The 13774-nt window shown below is 39.2% G+C and overlaps 1 protein-coding gene across 3 annotated transcripts in view; it reads left to right on the forward strand.

Annotated features, from left to right (window-relative positions):
* The window catches only part of LOC126162980 (nuclear distribution protein nudE-like 1-A), a 174423-nt gene extending 167363 nt beyond the window's left edge, over positions 1-7060 (forward strand). For all 3 annotated transcript variants that reach the window (XM_049919832.1, XM_049919833.1, XM_049919831.1), the window contains exon 9: positions 5818-7060. In XM_049919832.1, the coding sequence (XP_049775789.1) occupies positions 5818-5884 (67 nt within the window). In that variant the 3' untranslated portion in view covers positions 5885-7060. The remainder of the gene's footprint in view (positions 1-5817) is intronic.
* The last annotated feature ends 6714 nt before the right edge of the window (positions 7061-13774 follow it).

Raw genomic sequence — 13774 nt, forward strand, 5'->3', positions numbered from 1 at the left:
CTGGTACTCCTAACTTACAGGTTTATTAAAGAAGTCTTGTGAAAAATATGAACATACTAACAAGCATCAGTGAGATGAATATGGTACATAACGTTCACGTTTTGAATATCGCAATCATTGTAGTAAACCTGTAGAAAAACATTGGAGGCTCATTGTTCAGAATTCGGGAAGTTGTAAGCATAGATTAGAAGTTAAGGACTGTGTAAGATTATAACAGACAGATAAATCAAGTGTACTTTATGTCAGTTATAACTGACATTCGAGTGGTTATGCTGTGAAACTGATGCAGACGCATAATGTACATTGGCCTGAATTATAACATAATAGTACTAACATGGGTCTGTCTGTATACACTCTGGGGTAGCTGTTTATGGGTTTATTCTTTTTCTGACTAGTCCAAACTGACAGTCCTACCAGCATCCTTCAACATTTATTGATGATTTCTTCTACTTCAGCCTTAATGGGATGTCCACAGTGCTTTTTTTTTTTTACCCCACTACATAGATTAAATAACAACATGGATAATAAGCCATTTATTTTCTGTTAAGGAATTCTTTGCTCACCATTTGTGAGAAACCAGTTTTTGGGCCAAAGACCATGACGACAACAACAGGATTGATGGGTAATTTCTTTTAGGGAAGTGGATTGGGGCAGTTGATACTATTATGTTCAAAGTATAACTATTTTAAATGATGGTGAATTAAAAGAGTCAGGTTTATAAGTGATATGTGAGTACTTTTGTTACTACAAAATTGTTAAAGGCTTTTGGGACCACTTCTTGACTAAATGCCTATTGGCTTCTGTCTCGGGTTCTTCAGCCAAGGTTTGACTGATGATTTTTCTGACGTTTCAGCAGGATGAGCAGGTGGCATTGTCAAAACTTCACCCTCTATTGCTGGTAGTGGAATGGAGCTGAGCTCATGGCTGCAGATTATATGTACATTTCACATCAACGTCCAAGGGCTTCTCCACATCATTTCCAGTGCAGTTCTCCTCTTACTACCTCCAATTGTCGTTAGCTGCAGCACAGGAATCCAGAATCCATTTACCTTGAGGCTTTCTTCTTTCTTGTTAAAGCTTTTCTCATGTTTGTGTATTTCTATAGCTTCTCTGAACAAACATGTGATAGCTCTTCTCTACAGTCAAAACTTTCATGTAAGCCTCACACAGCCAATTTCTCCACCTGCCCCAACCTGCAATGTCGCTTATGTTCTGTGATCCTGGTGTTGATTGATCGTCCAGTCGTTCCAACTTAAACCTTTCTGCATTTGCGTGGTATGCAGTATGTTACCAACATTGTAAATAAATACTCTATATGAGATACTCTATATGAGATTTTCCATTAATCATTTACAACATTGTAAATAGTCGTTATGCCGTGTTTGCGCAATATACGGCCGATTCTGTCTGTCAATCTGGGAATGTATGGTAGGAAAGCCGTACCCAACATTTCTTTTCCTGATGTGTCACTTCACCGGGTGTTTGACTGTTATACTTCTAATATAACTGCAAACTGCCACTCATTGACTCTCTGGAGCACAGTGGTTTCATTTTCTCACAAGACATCACCAAGCTCTTTCATACATGTCTCACCACTAGCTATTTCATGTGGAATGGCAACTTCTGTGAACAGCTGTGGTGGTAGCTTCTTCATGGAACAATTTGAAGCACATGCACTGGACTTGGCACCATGTAAACCTAAGGTGTGGTGCAGATATGTTTGATGATACCTTTTTTGTGTGGAGCCATGGTGACTTGCTAAGATGCTTGAATAGCCTCTATGCCAACATAAAATTTACCATGGAAGTAGAAAAGGACAAACAACTGCCATTTCTAGATGTTCTGGTCACAAAGAATGGTGAAAACCTGTAACAAACGTGTGTCAAAAACCGACACACATGGACCGATACCTGTACAGACTCTCAAATCACCACCCGAGTCAGAAAAGAGGCATGGTTAATACAGAGTCTGCCAGAAAAATGTATACACTCTTTGTCAGACTCTGTCGAGATAGTGATATTGTCATTCGATTTGAGTTAAGAGTGTGTTTTAGTATGGTCTTTGGCTCAACCTATGTTAGTACTTTCATCTCCGTATTGAAAAAACAAGATGACTGGAGCATGCTTGACATTTGAGCAACGAAAATGTATCGTGAAGTGGTTTTTCAAGTTTGATAATGCCATTGAAGTGCAATGTCAGTGGAGGCGGAAGTTTGAAACAGAACCGTCAACCCACCTAACAATTAAACACATCATTGACAAGATTGAATTGCAAGGAACAATTAGTGATATTCACAAAGGGAGATCAGGAAGACAGTGTACAACTACATGTCCTGTTTCATCAGCTCTCGTGTTGGAAATGTTTGTTAATTCTCCACAGAAGTCTGCTATGCAATGTGCACGGAAAGTGGGAGTTAGCAGTACAAGTGTACGAAGAATTCTGAAAGCTGCAAAATGGAAAGTTTACATTTCATGATTACTGCATGCGATTAATGTTGATGATTCTGATCGCCAAATGCAGTTTTGTGTGTGGTATCAGCAAATGATAACTGATGACGAACAATTTGTGATGAAGGTTGTGTGGAGTGATGAGGCACAATGGGAACTTAATGGAACTGTGAATCGGCATAACGATGTGTACTGGGCACCTGAAAATCTGCATGTTTATATGGATAAAGTGGTTAATCTACCAGGGGTTCATGTGCGGTGTGGACTATCATCTAGGGGCTTAGTGGGACTTTTTTTCTTTGACACTACTGTCACTGGAGAAGTGTACCTGGAAATATTAAGCACATCAGTTTTGCCAGGTATACATGTGCTTTATGGAGCTGATGAAGAGGTCTTCTACCAACAGGATGGGGCACCACCTAGCCATATGAGCTTCCCTGGATTACAGTTTTCCGGGACTTTTATTTGGGGGGGGGACTATGAAAGGTAACACTGGAGGAACTTCACCAGGAAATTACAGCGACTTGTGCAGCGATCACCACTGTAACATTGACTGACGTAGTTGCGGTGACCGCTTGTCATTCTGTTGTGTGTATAGCCGTCTTCTTTTCTATAACTGGTACATCCAAAAAAGGTAATTTTCCCCCCTTTTCAATTTCCATTGTGAATTTGAAGTTCGGATGAAGAAAATTAAAATGGTCCAATAACTGGTGCAAAGAGTCTATTCCATGTGGCCAAACAAGAAACATATCGTCAACATATCGGATGTTGAGGTTGGTAGGACATGTTCCGAGGCATCAAGGGATCACAAATTTAGCATTGGAGGGCAGCGTGGAGGGTAAAAATCTTAGAGGGAGACCAAGAGATGAATACACTAAGCAGATTCAGAAGGATGTAGGTTGCAGTAAGTGCTGGGAGATGAAGAAGCTTGCACAGGATAGAGTAGCATGGGGAGCTGCATCAAACCAGTCTCAGGACTGAAGACGACAACAACAACAACATCGTCAACATATCTCAGAAAACACGAAGGCTTCAAAAAAGATGTTTTCAGGACCATATCCTCAAAGTCCTCCATAAAAAGATTAGCGACTATGGGGGATAAAGGGCTCCCCATAGCGACACCGCCGGTTTGCTCAAAATATTTGTCATCAAAGAAAAAATAGGTGGACATCAGAACATGACAGCAGAGCTTCGTCATTTCCGTATCGAGTTTTTCATTAATTAAAATTAATGACTCTTCAAGAGGGACCCGAGTAAAAAGTGACACCACATCAAAACTAACAAATAAATCAGAGGGACCAAGATGAAACAACTTTTAACGCTGAATAAAATCCACGGAATTGGAAATATGGTGTTTACATTTACCCACATGAGGGCTGAGAGCCGACGCTAAATATTTTGCTAAGTCGTAAGTTGGTGCACCCAAATTATGTGATCCGTGGAATCCTTCTGTACTATACGATATGACGTACCCTTAAGTAAATCATACATCTTATTCACATAATTTGCCTTTGAGGTTGAAACGGTAGCATTACCTTTGTCTGCTGGTAAAATTAACAATTCATGGTCCTCTCTAATAGACTGAATAGATGCTCGTTCAGTTGAAGAAATGTTACTTTGTGGAAGCAGAGACTGACGCAAAAGGTGAGAAACCTCCTGTCTAATCATCATCCTGTGTAAACATCAAATTCACGATTGAAATTGAAAAGGAGGGAGAGTTACCTTTTTTGGATGTACTAGTTTATAGAAAAGAAGATGGAACTCTTGGATACAGTGTTTACAGGAAACTGACTCATACTGACAGCTATTTACATGCTGCCAGTTTCCATCCACCTTTTCAATGTACAGGAGTCCTTCGGACTTTGCTTAAACGAGCATATGCTGTCTCGGATGCTGAGAATTTACCACAGGAGCTGCAGCATCTTAAGGACATGTTCAATAGTAATGGCTGTATGGACCGACAGATTCGATGTGCTTTTGAGTTTGGACCTCTACCAAACCTTCAGAAGACACATTTAGGTCTGTGGCTTTCCCTCCGTATGCTGGGAATCTGTCCGCCAAGATAGGTAGACTTTTGAAGAAATAAGAGATCAGATGTGTTTTTCGTCCACCAGCTAAGATTCGAGTACTTCTTGGCTCTGTTAAAGATGATTTAGGTTTGAGGAAGTCTGGCATTTACAAAATACTGTGTGAGTGCGGGAAAATTTACATTGGCCAAACTATTCGTAACGTCAACAACAGGTGTATTGAACATCATCGCCATACGCGATTATTACAACCAGATAAATCTGCGGTGGCTGAGCATTGCCTTACAGACACACAGGATGCTATACAATGAGATGCAAGTAGTTTCAAATGCTTCGTGGTACTGGGATTGTGTTTTAAAAGAATCTGTCCAAATCAGACAAGCAGATAATATCATTCATCGTGATAATGGATACTCGCTAAGTAAAGCATGGAATCCTGTTTTATCAGATATGAAGAAACTATGGCATCTGAATCGGCCGGATATGAATAATCATTTGTAACGATATTTCGTTTTCAACAGTATTCACCACTGGAGGTGTCCGCCCCCGGTAGCTGAGTGGTCAGCGCGACAGACTGTCAATCCAAAGGGCCCGGGTTCGATTCCCGGCTGGGTCGTAGATTTTCTCCGCTCAGGGACTGGGTGTTGTGTTGTCCTAATCTTCATCATTTCATCCCCATCGACACGCAAGTCACCGAAGTGGCGTCAAATCGAAAGACTTGCACCAGGCGAATGGTCTACCCAACGGGAGGCCCTCGTCACACGACATTTCATTTTTTTTTTCACCACTGGAGGTGCTGCAACTCATGACAACAATCCATTTTATTCATGGTATTCAACTTCACTCCACATAACTCACCATCGCTTCTCAGCAGTCTCTTCGCAGCATTTTTCACATGTATTAATTTTCCTAATGGACCAAAACTCCAAAATTACAGTGTGGCATAAAACATTGCAGTGCTTTTGTACCCATAAAGCCATTCCATTTCAATACAAGATAAGCATTGTTAACAGAAATGGAAAAAAATACAAAATGAAGAAAAAGAAAAGGTACATACAAACTTCATTAATGTTTTACAGAACCGTGAATGCTTAGCACTAGTAGATGTACATACAATAATCTAGGTCAAATAAGCCCTTAACACACAATTCAGAATTCAGGGTTTTATACTATCTAGACTCCTTCATTATCTGCCCCCACTATTTGAATGTTATTTCGTGTAGACAGTAACATGTAGTGTACAGATTTGATAGGCAATATTAAACTGTAAAAAATGTGATTAAACCTCTGTGTGGATGTATCTGTGTGTATAAGGCTGTAGTGAATGTACTGTTTCATTTCAGAGGGAGGCGCATAGGACGAACTGCTACACCGGCATCACCAAGTATTCATAGCTACCTGCGAGCATGAAATCCTAATGCCTGCTGAGATGTTAAAGAAGTATCTGTGCTGCTATGACAAAAGCTGTGTAGATCTTTGCAGGCTGTTCTTTTGCCCGCACACAAATTTTTGCACATGTGTACTTTCTTCAGAAACATTTACAATCATTTTGTTAATTACTATGTGCAATTTTGCACTAGTCTTCTGCTCTGAAATAGTAATTCAGTTATATTCAGGGTTTTCATCACAGATTTCCCTTAAAAGAAGTACGCAACAAGCAGCTTTAATATGATCGTTTGTAAATATATTCTGTGATGCAGCAGAAATTTTTTGTAAAAAAAATTTAAAAAATCACAATAATAATCATATTTTATTTGAAGGAAAGATTTGTCAGTACTGATTGTTCTGTGCAAAATCTTATTGCCTTGTTTAAGATAACTGAATTCAAATACATTATTAACTGTGGTAGTATTGATATGTAAATTTAACAATATTCTATACAAGAAAATGCTGCAATTTAGTTAAATTGTATTAAAGTATGACGAAATCTAGTAGTATTTAGGACTGTAAGCAAAAATTAAAAAAAAAATTAAAAATATGAAATAAATGAAGTGAACAGCATTGCAGCTCTGGCAGTTGTAATTTTGTGATAAATTTTGAAGATCACAAATAATCTTATGTGATATTTTTGAAAGGTAAGGATTGACCCTCTCAACAAATTAAATCAGGATATAATCAAATAACATGCCGTGCAAATGGAGGGTAATAAACCATATTTGGGAGGGTGGTGGGAGAGGAAAGTGTCTACAATAGTGAAAGTACAAATTCAGCCAAGGAAACTTATAATAAATCACTGCAAACAAATATTTTAAATGTACTTGTATTGCAACTATAGTGCTGTCTAAAAATTAAACATGCTTGCTTTACTTTTTAAAAAATCTCTTGAGTTTGGATATTTATTTTTGTTTCTTTTCCTATTCCGAGTGTAATGTTTTAATATTTATGTAATTTTTGCTGTTCATTTAGATACAATTACTTCTGCATTTGCTGGACATGTTCCTTTTTCAACTGACGAATTAGCTTCTTAAATTACAGTGATCGATCATCACTACAGCAAAGCAGTACGCTTACACAAGTGGCCATTACTCCATATTCATTTGTAGGCTGTACTGTTATTCTCATTAAAGATGATTGATTTGAAGCAAACCTTTGTTTTTTTTCTTACATTAACCTAAAACAAGAGTCTCTGAATCTTGTCTTGTGGGTTCCTTTCATTGTAATAGCTACAGATTAACAGGATTCTATTGGTAGCCTTATTCAGTAAGAACTGCAATTTATTTTTGCTTCCCATGCCATGTTTTCAGAGTGCAAAAATTCTGAATTTCCAGCCACTGCAATTCTCCTTACAGGGCAGTCAGTCTGCTCCGGCTACATGCAATTTTTTAAAGGGGCAGTTGATTTTATATACATCCGAATATTAATGTTATAATGAAATGGAGCCGGCGTTTCAGTTAACAAAAAACATTTACAACAAAAAGAGTCTCTCGTGGAACTGCAAAATATGACACTATACAACAGTAATTAGACCCGAAGCTCTCTACGCATCTGAGACACTAAACCTTCAACACAGAACACTAAAAGAGGAATTAGAAGTGAAAGAACGTAAGATGATGAGGAAAATCCTAGGACCAAGAACTAAAGATGGGGTATATTATCCAAAACCCAATGCAGAAATATATAAAAATATCTCCAAAATAACAGACACAATGCGCATGAGAAGAATCCAATTCATGGGGCACTTAGAAAGAATGGACTAAAACAGGTTAACGCACAAAATCCATACATTTTTAAAGAACAAAACTACAAGACCGAACTGGTACAAACAGACGGAAAAAGACCTGAGAGAATTAGGGTCTCCAAATCTACATGATAGAAATGAAATCAGAAAAATCGCAAACACACGGGGTTTTGAGGAAGAAGAGAGAAAAACTAACAGACATACATGGTCTACGCAACGAAAGCTAGCCCATTCGTTGTTTATGAAGGAATACTGGGCGAAAAGGAAGGCCAGTAAATGTTGATTACGCGTGGTCCTAAGTGATCCACCCACGAAGAAGAAGAAGAAGTTACTGGAATTCAGCAGATAGCCTGCATACACTTTTGATAGAGGAAACCAGTTTTGACTAATTTCATCAAACAAAATTAGACACAAACAAATCTTAGTTCAGTTGAATACTGTAAAATACAAAGAGCAAATGCTAGAATTAGCATATCAACAGGCAATGAGTAGTAATGTTTAACCTTTTAACTGCCTGTGACATACACTGAGGTGACAAGTCATGAGATAGCAACATGCATATTTATAGATGGCAGTAGTATAGTGTACACAAGGTATAAAAGAGCAGTGCATTGGAGTAGTAGTCATTTGTACTCGGGTGTTTAATGTGGAAAGGTTTCCAATGTGATTATCACTACACAAAGGGAATTAGTAGACTTTGAACACGGAAGGGTGGTTGGAGTTAGACACATGGAACATTCCATTTTGGAAATCATTAGAGAATTCAATAATCCAAGATTCACAGTGTCAAAGGTGTGCCAAGAATACCAAATTTCAGACATTACCTGTCACTGAGGACAAAGTGGCCAACAGCCTTCACTTAACGACCAAGAGCAGGCGTTTGCCCAGAGTCGCCAGTGCTAACAGGCAACCAATACTGCATGAAATAACTGCAGAAATCGAAGTGGAACATAAGAAAAATGTTACGGCAGCAGCAATTGTTGCACGCTGCATCCTTGATACCACAGGCCACCAGGATGCTGACATTGACCTATTGTACAGAAGTCATTCTGAATAAAGAATGTTTATACTGAATGAGCTCTCTTGACTCCACACTCACTGTGACACTAGTAGAATGCAATGCACAGTTCTTGCATGCTACAGATTTGAAATCAGTGTACTGTAGATTTTATAATTATCAAATTGAATGCAAAACCGAAAGATAATGTCAAAAAAAATTTTGTTGTTTCTCAACACAATCATTTGTTGAAATATGAAATAAAGCTAAAAGAAGAAAACGAGCAAAGACCATTTCAGGACAGTTAATTATCTTTTGTTATTTTTTTATCTCCAATATGCACCTTTTTTTTTAATGACTGGTTTCAAAGTGACCCTAGATCGAGCTAGACATTGTCTCAAGGTGGAGTGCACATCGGAAGTCTGTCCGGTGGTGGTGGTGGTGGTGGTGGTGGGGGATCAAAAGGCCTCCCTGGTTCACCTGACAAACAAATTTCAGACACTATGTGTAGCTGAGCCAGGTGCAGTCACTTGTCCTGTATCAGATGAAGCCTCTTGGCCTGCAAGATCTGGGAATTCACAGAGGGTAGGATTACTGGTAGCTGGGAGTTTCAATGTTAGGGACATAATGGGGCCACTTAGGGATACAATTTGTATTCTTGAGGTCACACAGTTTCACCAGTGATACAGAAAATCTTATACATATCTACATCATACACAGGAAATATATCCAACAAATTAAATGCATTACTGAAAAATACAGGACTTAGAATAGCCTGCTGAACCAAAGGGAATCTAAAAGCACAGGTTTGCTCGGGGTAAACAAAATTATCAGTCCACACAAATTCAGGCATATACAAAATCAAACATCAAGAGTGAGACAAAATTTATATAACAGAAATGGAGACATTTCAGAATTAGAGGTCATGAACACACCAGAAATAGTGATACAAATCAATCCACTTTCTTCAGTCACATGTATACAGGAAACCATAAACTAGACCAAACAGAAAGAGCGATGCAGATTTTACACATAATATTCAAGGGACTAACGATGGATATTGTGAAAGAAATAGATTTATCTGATGAGCCAAAACATTAAGCCATCTGCTTAATAGCTCGTTTGTCCATCCTTAGAACAAAATACATCACTGATTCTGCATGTCGGGGATCTGACAGTTTATTGGTAGGTTTGTGGAGGTATGTGGCTTTAGATGTCTACACACAGGTTGTGAAAATCGCGTAAATGATGGGCTGCTGATTTATAAATGTGGTGATGGCGCCCGATAGTGACCCAGTTGGGTTCTACAGGATTTACATCAGGTGTATTTGGTCGCCGAGGCATCAACATGAGTTCACTATAATGCTCCTCAAACCACTGTAGCATGGTTGTGGCCCCAAGACACGAGCAGCTATAAGAGAAGACATCAAACATAAAGGGATGCAGCTGGTTTGCAGCTGTCAGTGTGTGTTCAATTACTACCGCAGATCCCATGCAAGTGCATGAGAATGTGTCCCATAGCATAATACTGCTGCCACCACCTGCATCTCTGGTGCGCACGTTTTCGAGCCACCTTTCACCCTGATGATGGCGTTTGTGGAGCAGCCATTGATCTACTGTAACAAAAATGTGATTCACCCAAAGAACCGACATGTTTCCATTGATCAACGAGCGTGCACCAACATTGTGCTCTTTTGGCAAAGGTGCACAGATCTCCATCTATCCTACTTTACAGAGCAAATGAGCCTCTGAACCCCAAGTTCTGTGAAGAGTCATTGATCTAACCCTTTAGCACCTAGTGGTAATTTCACTGTTCTATATCTCTTTCCGTAGAAGCTCACAACAGTAGCATGTGAACATTCGACAAGCTTCACCGTTTTCGAGATGCTGGTTCACAGGCTCTACACAATAATAATCTGCCTTCTGTGAAAGTCGCTTATCTCAATAGATTTCCTCATTTGCAGCCCATGTCTTAGCTAGGATGATCCACCGTCTGTGTCTGCTCCGCTTACATACTTTTGTTACCGTGTCACTTGTCCGCAATATCCAGCAGCACAGTGAGCAATACTCATAATATTTTGGCTTATTATTATATATGCAAATATGTAACTAAACACAAATGAGCAAACTGAACTTAAACACAAACACTATATTGAAAATTTTACTGACATCTTAAATACTGATATTGGACAAATGTGCACAGCCAATAAGATTTTACAAGCAAATATAAAAAACTCATAGATTAATAAATTAAAACAGAATTGTAACTTAAGTGTAAATTGCAGAATAAACGTGTACATAGTCTTAAGGCTTCAGATTCAGACAGACAACATGGCAATTTTTTAATCTGTATGTCTTAATCATTTCCAAAAACAGATGTTAATTTTGCAAAAATAGATGCTAACTTTCAGGTCCGTAGATATGATACTAAGCGCAACTGAGTGTGTTCAAAGAGCAATGAAATGTTATTAAAAATCTTTTTTTCCCCTGACACTAGATGTTTGTACTAAATTCAAATAGTCCTTATAAATTCCATATGGGGAAAGTACATATCTGTGTACATCCCCGATCCAAAAAGTTTGGAGACCAGCTTTATCTGTGGCACATAAGCAATGTCAGCACAGTAACTATCATGGCAACTTGAACTAACAACTGTAAAAAAACAGATGTGCATTCAACCAGTCAGTTGGGAGTAGGCAGTGTTAAGTAATGGACATTGGGCCGTAGTGTGTCAACACTGTTATGTCACAAATCACAATGGAGCAATGAACTGAACATTTCTAAATCAAGTGTTCAAGACATTCTCCAAAAGTTTTGGAAGAGAAGTATGTGTACAATGTTTTTCCTGCACACCTCAACTCCTGGACAAGGACGACGAAATGTGGGCCCATGCCACGACTGGATTGAAATGGAAAAAGCAGACAGTTCCTTTCTAGAAAACACCACAGGTGAAAAGACTTCGTGTCAGCAATATGAACCTATGACAGTGTAGAATGGGTGTCTGATGGTTTGCCAAATCAAAGAAGCTGCAGATGTGAGGCACGAGTTGAACTGATCATCGTCCCAAAGAAGGACCTTTCTGACAGTTACACACAAGGGTGTGTGTGTGTGTGTGTGTGTGTGTGTGTGTGTGTGTGTGTGTGTGTGTATGAGGAGGGGGGTAAGTATGTTGGAGATCTGAAGCATTACAACCATTTAACTTTTCTCTATTTTTTTCTGCTAATAGTCTTGAAATTTTTTGAACGGATAGCATGTGAGCTGTTCATGAAATTTTAGAGCAACATCACCAAGGAAGAACAAAACCAGGAGGCCACTTATTGAAAACAGAAAAGCCCTCTGCAGACTGAGGAAGGCAGTTTCCACATGGCATTTAATCAACTGAAAAAGAAAACTGTCTTGTGAGAATATGTGTAATTTACAATAAACAATTTGATGTGTGACTGCGTGTTGTTACTCATTTTGAACCGGATGCGGCTCCTAGTTAAAGGTTCTGAGTCAGAGCCACCCCAAAATTCACTGATGGAAAAAAATTGCTACACCAAAAATAAATAAAATAATAATAATAATGTAGAGTAATGAAATTCTGGAAATGACATTTGTCTAGGTAACATATTTAATTGATTAACGTTGCAAGACACAGGTTAATGTAAGTGCAAGTTAAGCCATTCCAAATGTGAAATGCTGGTACATTAACAATCGGTGTACCAGCCAGAATGTTGAATGTAAGTATGCAAAGATGCATGTCTTGTATTGTACAGATGCAGGTTGTGGGAGTTCCATGCCTGTTGCACTTGGTTGATCAATACATGGACAGTTAATGATGTTGTCGTCCAATGACGTCCCATATGTACTCAACTGGAGACAGATCTGGTGATCGAGCAGGTCAAGGCAACATGTCGACACACTGTAGAGTATGTTGGGTTTACAACAGCAAGTATTTGGGCAAGTGTTATCCTGTAGGGAAACACCCCTGGGAATGTTGTTCCTGAATGGCAGCACAACAGGTCAAATCACCAGATTGATGTACAAATTGCAGTTAGGGTGTATGGGATAACCACAAGAGTGCTCCTGCTGTCATATGAAATCGCACCCCGTACCATAACTCCAGATGTAGTTTCTGTGTGTCTTGCATGCACACAGGTTGGCTGCAGGTCCTCAACTGGCCTTCTAAACAACAAACAGCAATCACTGGAACCGAGGCAGAACCAGATTTCATCAGGCAGAACCAGCTTTCATCAAAAAACACAAGAGATCACCATCCTGCTGTAAAATTAACCCTCACTTGATTCCACTGAAGTCGCAAATGGCGATGGTTTGGGGTCAGTGGAATGCACAATACAGGGCGTCGTGTGGAGAACTGTCCTTGAAGTAACCAATTTGTGTCACTGTGGTGCCAATGCTGCAGATGTATGATGTGCCCTAGCCATATGCCGAACAGAATGGTCTTCCCTCTCGGTAGTGCCGCATGGCCATGAGAGCCCAATCTTCTTGCGACTGTACATTCTAGTGACCACCACTGCCAACAATCATGCACAACAGCCACATCCCTGCATGCAGTTTCTCATAGCCCTGTTACATGACCTCATTAAAAATCAGTGAGGTGTTGATAATGACACCTTTGTCACCTCCAAGGCATTCTTGACTAACATCAACTCAGCATGTCCAATCTCAAAGGTAACTAACACTCACTACCGTTACAGTATGCATTTAAAGCAAACCTGATTTGCACCCTCATAGTGGCACTAAAAGTGACACTCTTATGCAACTGGTGCAAAATATGAATGGACATCATGTTTCAACTGTATAAACATGCCTACCAACTTCTCTTTAAGTGGCATCACTCCTTGGTGTTGTGTATTTTTCCCCCTACAATGTATATATTAAAATACACTTCTCATAATGTATTACAGAATTTAAATTATCAGGATGGATCTTAAATATTTTCCACATAAATTTACATAACAACAGTCAATATTTTTGGAACTGTTGATATTGTGTTTGCTTGAAATGCTGGTTTAGCTGTATGTAGCAGAGGTTTGGGGGCATGACTTCTACAAGAGTACAGCTCTTATGGGCCTCCCGAAGGCTTAATCGCTTCAGCCTGCCTGTCCTTCATCATACGTAC

This window comes from Schistocerca cancellata, chromosome 2, assembly GCF_023864275.1.
Source record: "Schistocerca cancellata isolate TAMUIC-IGC-003103 chromosome 2, iqSchCanc2.1, whole genome shotgun sequence".
NCBI lineage: Eukaryota > Metazoa > Arthropoda > Insecta > Orthoptera > Acrididae > Schistocerca > Schistocerca cancellata.